This window comes from Lissotriton helveticus, chromosome 1_1, assembly GCF_964261635.1.
Source record: "Lissotriton helveticus chromosome 1_1, aLisHel1.1, whole genome shotgun sequence".
Classification (NCBI taxonomy): Eukaryota; Metazoa; Chordata; class Amphibia; order Caudata; family Salamandridae; genus Lissotriton; species Lissotriton helveticus.
The window spans coordinates 339,458,092-339,475,213 of NC_136057.1; the positions used below are offsets into that span (position 1 = coordinate 339,458,092).

Consider the following 17,122-nt stretch of genomic DNA (forward strand, 5'->3'; position numbering starts at 1 on the left):
CACCAGAGAGAGTGCCTGCTGGCAAAATACCGGCATTGTCGGGTCTGGTTGGTAGCAAACAGGTCCAGTTTTTGGTTTGCCCCATTGATGAAACACACTTTCTAGTTGGGGTTGGCTTAACTCCCACTCATGTTATGTTATATTGATTTGTATTGGGCACTAATCACCCAAGAGGGTACTGAGGCGCTTGGGCAGGTGTGTTGATGTGTGGTCCCCAAAGTGCTTATACGAAGAGCCAGGTCTTCAGCGTCTTGTGGAACTCGAGAAGTAAGTAGGAGGTTCTGATGTGTTGAGGGAGGTTATTCCCTGTCTTGGGTGCGATGTAGGGGAATGAGCGACCTCCAGTTTTGCTTTCACAGCCGTATGCAGGGAATGTAGGCAAGTGAGAGTGAGGCAGAGCATAGATGTCTGATGGGTTGGCAAAAGTGTATCCTGCTGCTCAGGTATTCTGGTCCTGTGCTGTGTAGGGCTTTGTATATGTGCGTGAGAAGTTTTAATGACTGCCCTTGTGAATGGGAAACCAATGAAGCTTCTGGAGATGCAGTGTGATGTTGTCGGATTGGAAAGTCAAGTTTGGGTCTGGCAGTGGTGTTCTGGATGGTCTGTGTAGGAGTTGTTTGGAGATTCCAGTGCAGTGTGTGTTGTCTTAGTCCAGCCTACTGGTGACCTTCCGTTTGATGTTCTGAGGCAACCATTTCAAGATCTTTTGCGGCATGTGTAGGATTTGAAAGCAAGAGCTGCACACTGAGTTGACTTGAGCCTTCAGTTGAGCTGGTCATCTAGGACGATCCCTAGATTTTTTAAGTGGTCTGTGGGTGTTGGTGCTTAGCTCAGACAGCCACCATGTGTAGTACCATTGGGAGGTCTTGTTGCTGAAGACCAGTGCTGAGCTGCAGGCAGCTGGTTCGCATCCAGTCTGCTACTATGGTCATGCAGTTGGTGAAGTTGGTTCTGGTGGTGATATTCCCTTGATGACCTGCTTAGATTGTCGTTTCAAGAGTTGCTATGCCTGGAACAGAGACTGTATTTATCAGAAAATTATGCTGAATTGCCCAATCTCTTGTATTCGGCTCCTCCTTTGACAATATGTGGAATTGTGTTTCCCGTTTGTTGATATAGAGCATGCTTGTTGTCTTAGGTGTACGTATCAAAACTGAAGAATTGTGTATTCTGGAAAAGAAGGAGCACAGTCTTAGATCAATTGTTCTACGCTCGAGGACTGATATGAAATGATGCTTTTTCCATTGTCCATCTACTTGTAACTCATGCAGTTGTGCACACCATCCCTCTAGGAAAACATATGTTGTCATTACAAAATGGGCATACTTCTAGAGAAAAGTAAATCTGATTGTGGTATTGATGCATTGAAGCCACCAGGCTACAGCTCATTTTATCTCACATAGCACTTTTATAGGGTCATCGAATTAACCTACCTTCTGCAGCCACTGTTTCTTCATTGCCTCCTGAAATGGCCTCATGTGAAGGTGGCAATGTGAGATCAAAGGTTTGCAGGATAACATCATCCATAAAAAGGACTTCAACATTTACACTGTGGTTCTTTTTTCTTTTTGCAGATGTTTAGTTAATACTGTATGACAATTTACTCACTCCTTGAATGCAGAGCGGCACATACAAACTGAATTTATCTGCAAGACTAGAGAAAGACTTTATCTTTATTAGGGAAAGCTCTAGCTCATTGAAGAGCTGCAGTCTGTGGTAGAGCTGCAGCTGTCTTGAGAATGTTTCCCTTAAGTAGCCATCATCCAAACAGGGAAACTCTTGACGATCTTGTCTCCTGAGATGAGCAGCTACTGGTGCCATGCACTTTGTGAAAGTCCATGGGCAGAGATGAGACTGAAGGGGAGGATTTTGAGCTGTAATGGCAATTGGCCACTTGAAATCTTAACAAGCAACAATGAGCAGGGCGACAAGGGATATGAAAGTATGCATCCTGTAGGGCTAAAGATGGCGTATTACGCATTGGAGACATTTTAGAACCTTTTGTATGGTAACCATTGTAGGAGGCTGCCTCAGTATGTAGTGCTCACCTATAGGGAGGCACCGTGCATTGAGTCCGGGCAACCCTTAGTGATAGTTTTTATGTCCCTGAAAACCAGAGCTCTCTAAGGGTAGCTGTGGAGAGCAGCTAAGGCTTATCCAGGCGGGGTGTAATGCAAGTGCATTTACCACTATGGTCAATTGGTAATCTTTTCACACAAGAAAGAAACACATCAGTTAAGTGTAAAAATACTTAGTATTTATTACTATACATTAGACACTAACTTGGTATATCTCCTACCCGGAGATATAAAATACACACAAGAAATACTTTGGAAATAGGTAAATAGCATAGAAAAACAGAGGGCCCAATCGGAGGGTAAACCGTACACTAAAATAGTGGGATGGGAGGCAAGTACAAAAAAGAGACTAGTACGCAAGGATGAAGGACCCCAGGGGAAACATGAAACCACCCAAGGTGAGTAGCCAGGGATCTCAAGGCGCCCGGGTGCAGAGTGGTTACACCGGGTAAAACGTCCAAAGGATAACACAGGGCAAGCCGTAGTTGGAATTTTACAGTTCTAGGACCCTTTCCAAGGGACCCTCAGGAACCACTTGGATCAAGGAAGATTGGAGAGCCACCCCACCTGTGGATTCCCCAGAAATCAGGATACCTACACCATGGAGACAATGTGCATAGGGATGAAGTGGCATCAAGACCACACATAGATGCAAGTGGAGGTTCGTGGAACTTCAGCTGCTACAGCGTCTCGTGGGCCAGGCCAGAGGAACCAGGACGTGGAACCCAGATGAGAAGAAATTGAAAGCAGAGGGGACAGAGTCCAAACCCCCCAGAGGTGACCAGGAGGCACAGGGGCACAATAACAGCCCTTGTCTTTGATTCTTGCTGTAGCACGGTGAGGATGAAGCAACAGCTGTGGAGCCCAGGCGACGAAGTAGGAGCCTTGCATGAGCTGTTCCCCGCCAGTCGACGAGTGCAGGAAGGTAAGTGGCTGGCAGGTGCAACAAGCCTTGGCAGACACAAACAACTAAACAACTGATTGGGGAGTGAAGATGTGGTGTTGCAGACCAACAAGGTCAATGTACTAACCGAGCAAGGGATGTCTTGACCAGCCCTTAACATGCAGGACAGCCAGCAGGAATTGATGGAGCCCCCTCGAGGACCCTCTGGCAGCAGGCACAGGCAGTCACAGGGAAGCCTAAACAGCCCACAGGAGATGAAGGCCCATGATGCAGAGGATGCAGGGTGGATGTCACTCTTAGAGCTGCGCAGCGCTGGAGGCTGGGGCTTCTTGGAGCTTGAAGACCTTTCGTGCAGAGAGCCAACAAGCCTAGATAAAGGCAAACAGACATGGTGCACAGGAAGGCAGTTCACGTTGGCTGAAGAGGGATTACAGTCACCCAAGTTGCAGGGAAAACCAGTCAGGCCTCTGAAGAACCAACAAAGCACCACCTGTGTTAGAGAGCCAGACGATGCCCGTGGGACAACAGGATATGCAAACCAGTCATCAACTCAGAGGTACCTACAGATGCAGAGAAGAGACTCCTTCAATCCAAGGGAGGGAGACTACTCCTGGTTGGGATGCAGAGAGTCCTTGGTGACTCGGAGGATGCACGGCCACAGAGTTGCAGAACTAGAAAAAGCACATGGACAAAGATTCAGCAGGAATCTTCCAACTGGAGCAGTCTTGTCTAAGGTATTACCTTGAACAACAGTAAAATCCAGTGTCCACAACCAACAGAAGAGTCTTTGGACAGCCTTCATATGACAGGCCGTCAGATCTAGAAGTTGTTGCCTGGACGAATCTAAGGACCCACCCTCAGGGGAGCCCTTAGGTAACCCTAAAATGTAATTCTGGGAAGACGGAAATATTACCCTTCGGCCCTCAAAATCTGTTTTCCCCTAAACAATGGTGGCCCGAGGATGCTGAAGCTCCTCCTAACACTATCTCGTCTGCTCGTAACCTGGGCATCAAGTTTGATGACCAATTGTCATTCAAGCAGCAAGCTTTTGTGACCATTGCCATTGTGTCACTGCCTTATCAATCCTTTGTTGTTTCAACATTGGTTTTCAGCCTTTCTACAAAGGTGCTATTCATGGCAGGACGTGGAGCATTATGGTGCTGCTATTGGTGGTATAGTAGTAGTGGGCAGTTTACTGCCGATATCTAAATGGGCTGCAGATGCCTTTGTTGAAGGACATCTGGAGATCTTGCGCTCACAGTGTTTTACTTCATGGACTGGAGAGCTTCATCCACATGATGCCCAAATAAGGTTTCACGGTTGCTTTGCACTTCTGGTCTGAAAGCAGTAAAGCCCTGCCTTCGTAAAACAGCTCCTCTGGTAAGTTGTCTGAAACCAGTGGCAGCTCTTCTTTCTCCAGAATAGCTTTTGCCTCCGCTTACTTGACCACCGATTAAATGTTCCAGATATGGTCCAATATCTGACCATATCCGGTAAGCATTGCTTAAGCATTTGAATCTATGACGGAGGTACCTGCTGTGTCAGAAAAACGTTTGCCAAATGATGTGGAGGCTGCTGTCTTCCCTGTCTAGAATGCTGCATAAGGTTAAGTAGGATTTCTGGAGCATCTTTGAGCAGCCCCAACTTGATCAATCGACCATGCAGGAGTGTTTTAGGTGCTTTATATTTTTTTATTGAGTCTTGGGATTACTGTCTCCACTGTGGCTGGTATTTCTATGATTTTTAATCCCTCCGACTAAATGTCGATGGCAGGGATTCTCTTAACAGTTTTCTAACCAGCTCTTTAAAATAGTAAGGAAAACAACCCATCTCCTTCATAGGCACTGGCAAGTCAAATCCCTTTGATGCTCTCTCAATTAGAACGTGAAATCCACCAATATCAACCAGTGGGAACTCCACTACAGGGGGGAGTGACATTACCTGGAGTAGATGTAATGTATTCATACCATTCTGAGGCAGAGTACTGAGAGTATTAATTAACTGCTGTTCTTCTTCATCATCTGTACCTGGACAATGCAGCAAAATATACTAGGACACCAAAGGTGAATGATGTGATGGAGTTATTGGGACTGTGCTGAGGTGGTAAATGCACAGGTGTGCAAGGTGTTGTTGGGCATATTTGTGGGCTGCAGCCTAACGGTAGATTTAGGAAGAGGTGGTTCTGGAAAGTGCCTACAGTAATCAGTTAGCATCAAATGCTGGCACTTGACAAGGTTAAAGGCACCTGCATCATCTCCTCAAGTGGTGCTTACACGGTTTGTTCATATATGTCTAATCCGTATTGCCATCCTTCAACATCATCCTATTTGTCAAAAGGCTGTTAAGAGCATCTAGTGGTCGGGGTATCTAAGTTAACCCGATCTGTTGCAAATACCCTTCTTTAAATCAGTCTTCCATGTCAAGAAGATGCAGTGTATAACTCGAAACCTTACTTGTTGAGCTATGTTCTGGCTTTACTGCCTTTGGACTAGCCTTATAAAAATATCAGTTGTTATTGTACTATTTGGTGTTGTCAATATATCAATTTTTGTCAAAGGTATTGTCATTGTCAGTTGTAGGATGACACTGTTGGAAAATGCTGGTACTATAGCTCAAGGTGTTGTCTGGTAAACCAACTTAGTTGACGGACTAGTAGCAGAGCTCAATGGGATCCCCTTTACACACAACATGCTGTAAAACAATGGACTATGATGACCTGGGTGGGAGATTTGAAGACTGCACTTTGCTCTGATTGGCAGAGTTGTGGATCAGCAGTAATGATGTGAATAAGCTACTTCTGTGATTATGTTCAAATCTTTCTCCGTATGTTTTACATTGTACTGCTCGATTCAAGCATGTGAATCTATGAAAGATCCAATATTGGGGAATGTGTAAATACACATCTTTCAACAGTTTTTTGTAAGGAAATCATCTTTCCTTATCTATGGGATCACTTCTTAAAGTGCGATTTTGGGGTAGTGGCGACGCCAGCAACCAAGGTGGCCAACTGCAGGTACGGCTATTTCACAGCACAGATCGTGGTCATTACCGCACCCGACTCCATCTGCATGATGGGACTGCATTTCTGAGGGCAAGGTGGTGTAGATGACAGCCACAGGCCCCACTGAGACAATTCTTGACCTGTAGATGCCGCGTTTGACTTGAAGGCCCATGGTGTCAGGGGTCGCAGGCGAGCTGGAGGCTGAGACTTTTGTGTCCCGCTGCGTGTCTGTCCCGCTTGGTGCTCCTGCGGCCCGCTTCTTCTCCTGTCTCCCCCCTACCCCATGAGGCCCACACTTGAGGCCCTGACGCGGCTGGGAGCCGCTCCTGAGCTTCGCAGCCTCCTGCTGCAGGTGTCCTACTGAGCGATCGACTGCCACTGAGTGCAATCACACCAACACCCCATCTTTGCCTTGCATCCCCACAACAGCTGGTGACCTGATGGATCACTGTGGAGATGCCTGTGTCTTCCCTCCTGCTGCCGCCCGCCTACCTCCGACACAGTTTGCCACCTCCTGATTCCCACTGGTGTTATATGTGAGCCTGTACGGCCTCCAGGGCCTAGGGTACCGACTCACTGTGGTGACCCTTCTGGGGACACTGCCTCAGCTCCAGGAGGGTGACACGCCGTTCTTTTTCCTCGGCTACCTGGATTGCTGCACAAGGGGGGGTATCCTCTCCTGACCGCCTTGGGGATACTCAGCCCGTTTGTACCACTAGACTGGCTCTGTATACCTTGAGCTGTAACAACATATCAGGCGCTTGTTAATAATTGACGACTGCCCTGGGCCGGGTATGACATGTGGCCACCCCCGCTCCAAATCCTTGCATCGCTCTGGGTGCTGCGTTACTACCTATCAGCGTCTTCCACCTTACCGCTCCCGGTCTCTCATGATGGGTCATGGAGATCCTTAACAATGCAAGTTACTCTTTGAACAGTCCAAGCCTGCCGTCCCCCGCCCCAGGGTACCCAACTGAACATGGATGAGCCCCCGGACAGAGATGCTGGCTCTAATCCCACAAACTGCACTGCTGCTTCGAGCTGGGTGCCATTTTATTGATGCACGCTTTGATGCCATCACCAGTCGCCTTGATCGCATGGATGAGCTGTTGGAAAGGCAAGCCACTAGATTGGATGGCACAGAGGAAAGCATCTCCAGACTGGAGGAAGGCGCGACGACCATGGTGAAACATCTAGACAAGGTGGAATGCATTCTCAAGGCTGTGGCCATTCATAATATGGACCTCAAGGCGCACTTCCGCCGGAATAATATTTGCATTATGAGGATTGTGGAGCAGCTTCTGACAGATCTCTTGATCTAGACAGTTTTACATCTACCTTTGGGGTGGAGCAAGCCCACCAGTCATTGGGCACCCCACCACGTGTGGGCACCCCCCAAACTTCACTCACCTGCTTAACTATAGGGACAGAGGCATCACACTCAGACTGGCCCGTAAGCGGGCCAGTTACTGTGTCAAGGCTCTACTGTGTCTCTCTTCCCTGATTTTACCATTGGCATCAAGGAGGCACAGCTCAAATATTCTAATGTCAAAAACTCTCTAGGTAAATTGGGCTTCAAGTAGGCTATGCTGTACAGCTCGAGGTCAATGGGATACTGCACTTCTTGGACACCCCAACCGAGGCTGCGCAATTTTGTAAACACACTGGAAATAACGCGGGGTCAGGGCGGAATACTCCAGACCACTCTCAGCCTTCTTCGACAACCACTATGGTTGTTGAACAGTTACCCTCGGCTGATGGATGACTCTCTCTCTTACTGGTTGTACTCCCTGTTGGCAGACACGTTGAGGGTCCTCCTCACGGTGCTGTCTTAATCCTCATTTCCCCCTGTTCAGACACATTATGCTTATAGTCCTAATCTACTGTGACCTGTCATTACACATAATGTAGGCCAGATCTGCTGAGGTGTCGCCTTCCCCTGAGGTGTATACCGCAATGTTGTTGTTTTTGTTTTTCTGGGACACACTGGATGTACTGTCTAGTGTGGGTGGAGGGAGGGCTTCTTGGGTTGGTAAGTTTTTGTTATATAGGTTTCTGATTGCCCACTCGGTGCGTATTACACTTCACATTGCTGTTGCACTACCATTTCCGTACTCATAATCCTGAAGACACAGCGAGGTGGCCGGGAGGGGGTGGTAGAGCTTGCCCTCCTTACATGGAATATATGCACCCTTTATAACCCACATAAAAAGAAACAGGTGCTTTCATATTTCTCACGCCTTGGGGTCAAAATTGTTTTTCTCCAAGTGACCAAACTCCCACTCCGGGGCTCTCACACTTTTGCATTTTCTTGGGGGATGTACTGTTACTTTTCATGCTACAGCTCATACTCAAGGGGTGTGTGCATACTCATTCATAAAAGAATCCACTTCACTCTCATTACCAGTTTCTTTTAGACACCGAGGGCCGCTACATCATCTTAGCCAGTGTCCTAGCTGACAAGCGGGCTTTACTGATCAATATCTATGCCCTGAATGTGGATGCACCCGAGTTCTACCATGACATCTACACGCACACGGTTCTGGCAGAGGCAGACATCATCCTCATGGGCGGAGACATCAATATGGTGCAGAACCCGTCGGACAACTCCACAAGCACATAGTAAACCCCGAGCCCTGAAGGTCCTTCACCAAATTACAGACATATATGCACTTCATGACATTTGCCGACTGGGGTCTCCCTCTGTCTCGGACTATACTTTCTACTCTGCACCCCATTACTTAAGGATATGTCTCGACTACTGGTACCTAATTGTAAATGTGACTCTGTGGACAACTGACGCAATACATGTTATTGAATCATTCCTGTCAAAACTAGTGCTACAGATACCATATGGTGGTGGCCTGGAGTGCAGCTGGTTATTCCTGAGCAATGCCTTACATGACCCTGTCTTCCGCTACGAGCTTCATAACTCCATCGTCGAATATTTCACTCTCAATACCCGTACAGTCTCTACACAGGATACCCTGTGAGAGGCCTTCAAACCCTATATCCACGGAGTGTGCATCTCTAAGCACTTGGGTATACTATGGGACATATATTCCCACCGGTCTCGTATCGAGGATGAGCTGCGTGATGTCTATCACAGGGACTCCCGAACCCATTGTTCACATTAACTGTCTCGGCACTCGGTCTTACTGTCCGAGTTTTGGGATTTAGCCAATAAGAAAATAGCGTATCTGGGTAAACATGCCACTGAGGGGGAGCGTCCCGGTAGTACTCTGTAGAGGCTTCTCCATCCTTTGAGCAATGTGATGGGTGGTATCTATCTACTTTGAATGTGCCAGAATCCTGTAATGTCGTTTAAAACATTGTTAAGAAAGGCCCCAAGCTCCCTATGGTATTGGTCTCAGAAGCCTATGCACTTAAGACCAAATGTCGTAGGTGGCATCTACTCAACCATAACCTAACGTACTACTAGATCATTAACTTCGGCTCCTCTCGAAAGACATTTCGAATGTCTCGTAAATATACCTTTAAAAACTAGCCTTCAAGGAGCAATATGTAGGATCATTGGTACTTACAGAATGCATCAAATGATTTGTAAAATTCAATCATTTCTTGAGACAAAGTGCCATCTCAGACTCTTTCTTTTCATATAAACATGTTTCAGAAGAGTGCACAGCCGTGTCAATTTGTCTTTATTACTCTGCTTCAATGGCTGCTACCTAGGTAACCTATCTTATTCCTTTACAATATATATATTCAGCCTTATAGGGTACTTTTAGCCCCCTTGGAGAATGTTGGCTAGTACCTTGTTGGCAACAAATACTGGTGCACAGTCGGGCGTTACTTCTGTTCAGTATCCTACTTGACTTGGATTAGTGGAGAGACATGTTATACAAACAATGTGCTTATGAAAGTGCTTTTACAATGATGTATGTATGAATTTCATACTTAATAATGTAAAAATCAAGCCAATGAGTAACAGTGATGGGGTGGGGAAAGGTTTTGGTCACACAATGCAATTAGTGAATAATTCGGGATGGCAAGGGTGGTAAAGGTTTGTAAACTTGTCAGTTAAATCCTCACATCTTTAAATATGACAATCTCTGTGCAACAAATGGACGCTATGTAACAAAACAGCTGAAATAATAAACATTCTATGAAAGTATTTATTGGTTCCTTGAAGACAGACACACAGTTTTACAGATCTAGAAACAGTTTAGTAAAATTCCACAAATCACTATTTTTAAAGGAAAACTAATTGTGTGACGCAGATTTACACTAACATACCAATTACATGCTTAAGCAATGACGTGTAAAACTAGACCAGTAACATTCCACTAACAGTCCAAAAAACAGAAACATGTCTACTGTGTATGTTCTATGATGAACAAAGAAACGTATGAGTCGGGTATTGGTGACTTTTTATATCATCATCATCATGACAATTCTGAGAGCTTACTAAAGAACGGGGTCTGAAAAAGCATTAATCAACCAGTCGCATGCAATATTTAACATAGACAGTGGGTACTTACGCTGAGCAAGAACTCCTTGGATGCGGTATCCCAAGATGATGGCTGCCCTTTGGATGTTTACTATGTTGATCAGATCTGCAGCTTTAGCAGCCTCAAGCCTCTCACCATGCCCATCTTCCACAAAATATATTAGAGCTGCTGGATTATCTGAACCCTCAAGCCGCGATACATTTACAACCTGAAAATGAACAAACCAGAGTCAAAGATTCAATAAGAAGTTAATTAAAGATCAGCCAATGCAGTTAGGCAAAAAACAATAGGCGCGTGATAGGGCACTGAGGTGATTAATTGGTGTCATACAAAGTACAGGATTCGCACAATAATAACACTCAGTCTAGCTGTTCCTAGTTCACCTCTTCTCACACTCCTACGATGCCCAGGCAGTAAATCAGAACACTGCTTGCATAGTAAAGAGCTAACTCGCACCTCCATGCCTGGCCCATTACATATGCAGCTTATGCTTTCCACAACCCAGCAGTTTACTCTCAGTCTACTCCTAATGAGTGTAGACAGAAAGGGGGTGGTGTTTAACTTAGTCTAGAACGAAGGAGACTAGATCTCACCTACAAGAGTCAGGACAGTTCGTAAGGACGACTAAAATATTTAAAGGTGGGAAGGAAACCTCACTGTCCTTGTGGTTTAGTAAAATACATTCTTCAGAAGAAGCTGGCCAAATCCTGTCATCAGCCCTGTAGTGCATTTGCATTGAGCAGTGTTTGCAAAATGCTGTAGAGGGAAGCCAAATTGAGCACCAGCCCAGCCAGAGAATACTGTTTGCCTAAGGAATGAGGAGTAGCCCTGATGGCTGCCAAAGAAGTTGTTTTCCGTAGGGTTTGGGTCATGGAAATTGATCAACATCATGTATGGGTACCTTCTGGAGGAGGGAGACAAACTAAAGTATGACAAAAAATGATGTGTGGAATTCTTGAATTAATCTCAGCCATTGGTAATTACCCAATCCATCGTTATTTTGCACACCAGGTTACCTCAGTTTGGACACTGCAATATACAAATAAAACTTGACCCTGCTCCAATAGGCACAGTCCAGCCTGAACTGCCAACTGTTTTGTTTTATACTTATTGTGTCGCCCTAAGTGGGACACAACAAAAAACAAAAAAACCTCAACATTTCTTGAAAATAACAGAATTCCCCTTGAATTTCCAAAGTAGGTATGTGGAATTATATAATCTAGAGCGGAATAAAGGTGTTAAATGATGGTTAATGATCTTTACCAAAACAATGGCAAAATCTCAGTTACCAATGTTCCTCTTTGTATAGCAGACCACGGCACAATCTTTAAGGACTATTTTGAAGGACTATTTTTGAAGAATCACTAATAGGATTCGGTTTAATTTGTTAGAACTTATTAAAACCCACGAACTAAGATTCCCATTCAAGAACTTTATAGGATTTACTAATCTGCTCTATTTGATGCCTTTAAGACAACCTTCCAACTGGTCTCAAAAGTCTGGGCTGAGATCTCTTATGCCTATTCTGTAGCTAACTCAACTGTTTAATCTGTTAATCTTAAACTACAGTAGTAAAAGTTAAAAATGGTCTATATTTACAGCGAAAAAATTTAAAAAGGTGAAACGTTAGTGGTGAGTGTAATTGTTCTGGATTCTGATTATTTAAGAGCGATCATTTCCACATATTTGTTAATTTTTGTGTTCTTAAAGATTTTGTGATAGACCTCACAAGGGTACTATCTATTATGTTTAACATGGATGTTGCTCTCACTGCTTAGTGGATCAAGAAGTGGATGGATGGAAAGTTTTTGCTGTTTATTTTTTTTAAGTTTTTATATAGCGCAACCCTAGCACAAGGGAATTAGAGCATCTTACATGAGCACAAGATTACATAACATTTTTGTAAAACATGGGGAGATTTTCCAAGAATCACAGAATGTTGAGTTGAGGCCAGTACTTTAACTTGATTCCTCAGTTCCAAAGTAGTCAGCTCTGGCCCTTTTGCCATATCTCATCCCGTGCCCCAATTAGTACAATCAAGTTTTGTTTCAATCAGAAAAGCTTGGCTCTGTATAGCCCAAGATGAAAAAAATTAATCCTCTCTTCATATTGACAAATGTTGAAATTTATTATGTTACTATCAAGACCTTGAATGAACTGTTGCTTGAAAAATAGCAGCTTAGCAAGAGACCGTTTCAAAGGATTTATGATCTATCTAAACTGGCATCTGAATAAACTTGATTAGCAATCACTAATTTTACTGGTCTCATGGCATTATCAGCTTAGAGGTGGCTCGCAAGTTTGGGCAGGGAGGGGGGGGGCACATTCTCATCACAGCGCAAGTTTATTGTAATAACTCCACCACGGCCCCCAATTCTTCTGATGCCTTTTAACACATCCCCTCGCTTTGTGGATCATATCTTTGGCCATTGAGCAGCAGTCCATCCTCCAGCATCTTTCACCCAACGTTGGAGTCTTCCTGTCCTTCCAACTCTGGGCTATGTCTCTCATGGCTACCAGTAGCCAGATTCCGATTAATATACAAGCCATCGCAGGTCCCTCGCAGCCGCCCATAAGCCCAAACAGGGCCTCTTTCGGATCTGGGGTAAAAGGTTGTCCAACTATGGTGACAAGAGTCTTTTGGATTGTTCCCTGCATAGAGCAATGGCGGAGTATTCGCATATTGTGCGCAACGTGCTGTTTTTGACATTACATAGAAAACAGGCAGGGTTAGAAACTCTGTCCATATTCCATGGATTAGATGTGTGAAAATTAACTATGTAAGGATCTGAACTGAGCAGCTGAAGATGTGCTGAAATTGCCAGAGTTCATTCTTAGTCATCTAATTAACCCATTTCGCACTACTACATCTCCCGTAGAAAAGTGTTGATGCCTGGTGAATTTAATATTTAAGATATCCTGGAGATACCTGTGCTACCCAGACTGTCATAATTTTAGAATCTAGGGCACTGAATGTGTGTCTCTGCATCACTAATTACATCAACCAATGAGTGTGTAAGTTAGTTGTATAATTTACATAGTGGCGGGTAACTTCCATATTACTTTTCAACCTATTTTGTACAGCGTGTGTCCAGCTAATGGGTGTGTTTACTAAACACATGTGCATGAAGCTCCTAATGCATTATATGTGTGTAGAGGTATTGAACATGTTATACATCTTTATATTGAAAAGTAACTCTGTGTGCAGTTGACAGTTGATGACTTGTGTAAGTTTTTTGGTTCTGCAGAAAAACTTACCAATAAGTCAAAGATCCTACGTAGGACATACTAAGTATAAGCAGCCTTGAGTTAGTAGACAGAATTATCTCAGCATGACAACATGACAATTTCAACATAACATATTAACCTATGTACATGTGCTTGTTTTGCTTTTGAAGTTGGACGATCTGTAAAGATTTCATCACTGTATGAAGGCTGCAGGTAGAATGATCTTTCGAACCTTCAGACCTTGATTATTATAAACAAATAGTCGTTTTTATTTCCAAGTGTTGCATAGTGTGTACACTTTTCTTAGTAGATGCCTTTCACTACTCTGTGGTGCATTTCTCATGAGAGTTTCACGGTCTACAAACAGTGTGGTATAGAGTAACCTCTCTCCATAGCGTAAACACTCTTTACCATACCCACTTCTCTGCTCATAATACTTCATTTCTCAATTTTGGTTTGGTGACTGTGAGGAGTTTGGTACAGATAAAAGCAGTCTGTAGCAGGGCATTAATTTTGGAACAGACATTGAGTATCTTGAGGAAGAATAATGTTACTTACCCAGTAAGCATCTGTTCTTGTCATATAGAGCTGTAGATTCACATGCTTTGCATATACTCCTGCCATCTAGTGTTGGGTTTGGATGTTTGCAAGTTGTTTTTATTCGCAGAAGTCTTTTCAGTGACGAGGTAAGGTGACTCTCCCTTTTGGTGATAGTGCGCAAGGGCAACGACTCCATTGTTAGATTGTTTTCCTGCAGAGGGTAAGAATGGAGTTAGTAAGTGTAGAATAGAGATGTCCATACATATGTATGTAAACTGAGAAATTGCAACAACTACAGGAGATCCGGGAGGCAGGTGGGTGCATGTGAATCTACAGCTCTACATGCCAAGAACAGATGCTTACTGGGTAAGTTACATTATGCGTTCAAGGTATGTGAGCTGTAGATCAAATTCTTTGCTTCGACTATACAGCAGGACACTTCCAAAGCAGTGTCTGTAGTTGTCTGAAACAGTGTTTTAAGTACTGCCTGGCCTACACATTTACGCAACAATGTTTGGTTAATGTGTGCGGTGTAGACAATGTTGCTGACTTACAGATGTCAGCTAGGGGAACTTTCCCTAAGAAGACCTTAGAAGCCCCTATTTTGCATGTGTAGAGCTCGTTCTGCTACAGAATCAGGTTGAGGAAAGAACACAGGTAACTCAACTGATTGATATGAAAAGCAGAAACTACTTTAGGGAGAAATTTAGGATTGGTTCGAAGAATCACTCCGTCTTTGTGAAGTTGAAAGAAGGGCTCTTGCATAGTTAATGCCTGGAGTTCACCAAATCTCCTTAGTGTAGTTATTGCTATGAGGAAAGTAACCTTCCAGGAGAAGAATTGTAATGGACACCTATGCATTGGTTCAAATCGTGGACCCATTGGCCTTGTAAGGACTAAGATTAAGTTCTGTACTGGTGCAGGTGGGACTCTTGGTGGTATCCCTCTTTTTAATCCTTCCATGAAGGCTCTAATCACTGGTACTCTGAATAGAGATAAGTTATCTGTTTTGTAAGTATGCATCTACTGCTGATAGATGTAAGCGAATAGACGTTTAGGCTAGTCCAGAGTGCTGTAAATTTAACAGACAGATTATGTTCTGCACAGAAGCATCAAGAGGATTGATATTGTTATTGGTACAACAGATAACAAACTGTTTCCATTTTGCTGCATAACATGCTCTAGTGATAGGCTTTCTAGCCTCTTTTAGGATATTCATACAGTCTGGTGTTAACTGTAAATAACCAAAGTCAATGACTTCAGGAGCCAGATCGACAGGTTGAGTTCTCTGGGATTTGGATGCCTGATTTCTCCATGGCTCTGAGTGAGGAGACTGGAGGTGAGACGCAGCTTTTGGTGTGGAACTACTGATAGCTCCAACAGGGTGGTGAACCAGGGTTTACTTACCCATGTGGGAGCCATGAGAATCTGTGTGAGGGATGTTTGCCTGAGCGTCCGAACTACCAGTGGAATGAGTGGGAGAGGCGGAAAAGCATAAGGAAATATCCCCGACCAGTTCATCCATAGGGCATTGCCTTTGGAGAGCTGGTGTGGGAACCTGGAGGCAAAGCTTGGGCATTTTGCGTTTTGTGCTGTGGCGGACAGGTCTATGTGGGTAAATCCCCATTGCTGAAAGTAGGGGAGGATAACCTGAGGATTTGCTGCTTCTGTCTGCAGAGAAGGTCTGCAATTTGATTGTTTACTCTTGGAAGATGCTCTGCCTGGTGTATAGCCCATTTACAAATGTGTTGTGCCAGGCGTGACAGCTGCAAAGTATGTCCCCCCTGTTTTTGTACAAAGCTATCATGTTGTCTGTGCAAACTAAGACAGCTTTGCCTATGAGTTAAATTTGAAAGGCTTGGAGTGCTAGAAACACTGCTAGTAGCTCTAGGTGATTTATATGTAGACTTTTGTGCTTTAGACTTCACAATCTTTGGATTGTGTGATTGTGCAAGTGAGCACCCCAACCAGTGAGCGATGAGTCTGCTGTTAGCACAGTCTGTGGAACAGGTCGATGAAGGACCGCCCTTTGTATAAATTGTGGGTTCCATCACTGAAGAGAGCGATGGGTGCGGCCTTTGACCATCACTAGTTCGGATAATTGATCCTGCGACTGGTTCCAATGACTTGCTAAGCATTCTTAAAGGAGACACAGATGAAGTCTTGCATAGGGAACAATCACGATGCAAGACGCCATCATTCCTAGCAGTTGCATGAAGACTCTTGCTGGTAATGACTGGCTGGGCTGAAACAGAGTTAGAAGAGACTGAATACTGAAACTTCTGGCTGCACTTGTAGAGGCTAAAGCTCGGAGTGTCTATATTGGCTCCCAGATCAGTCTGTGTGTGGGAAGGCTGCAGATGGGACTTCAACACATTCACTTTAAACCCTAGTTGGTGTAGTAAGTGAATTGTGGCTGGAGTGTGTTGGAGACACTTCTGGTAAGGGCTGGCTTTGATGAGCCATTCGTCCAGGTGTGGGAAGACATGGATGCGCCGTCTTCTCAGATGAGCTGCGAATACTGCCAGGCATTTGGTAAATACTCTGGGAGCAGTGGTAACTCCAAATGGTAGTACTTTGAATTGGTACTGTTGACCCGCTAGCACAAATCTGAGATATTTGCTATGAGCAGGATGTGTTGGAATGTGGAAATATGCATCCTTTAAATCTAGAGTACAGATAAAGTCGCCCTGCTGTAGAAGTGGGAGCACATGTTGAAGTGTCACCATGTGGAAATGTTCCGACAGTATGTAGTGGTTTAGTTCTCTGAGGTCAAGAATAGGTCTTAAGGAACCACCCTTTTTGAGAATTAGAAAATACAGGGAGTATATGCCTGACCCTTGATATTGAAACGGTACAGGCTCTATGGCTCCTTTCATCAATAGAGACTGGGTTTTCT

The 17,122-nt window shown here is 44.4% G+C and overlaps 1 protein-coding gene across 1 annotated transcript in view; it reads right to left on the bottom strand.

The window, feature by feature from the left end:
* Positions 1 to 17,122, bottom strand: part of KIAA1549 (KIAA1549 ortholog) — a 938,976-nt gene that overhangs the window by 390,704 nt on the left and 531,150 nt on the right. Inside the window, exon 9 of the mRNA XM_078673003.1 lies at positions 10,486 to 10,663. Coding sequence (XP_078529129.1) covers positions 10,486 to 10,663 — 178 coding nt within the window. The remainder of the gene's footprint in view (positions 1 to 10,485; positions 10,664 to 17,122) is intronic.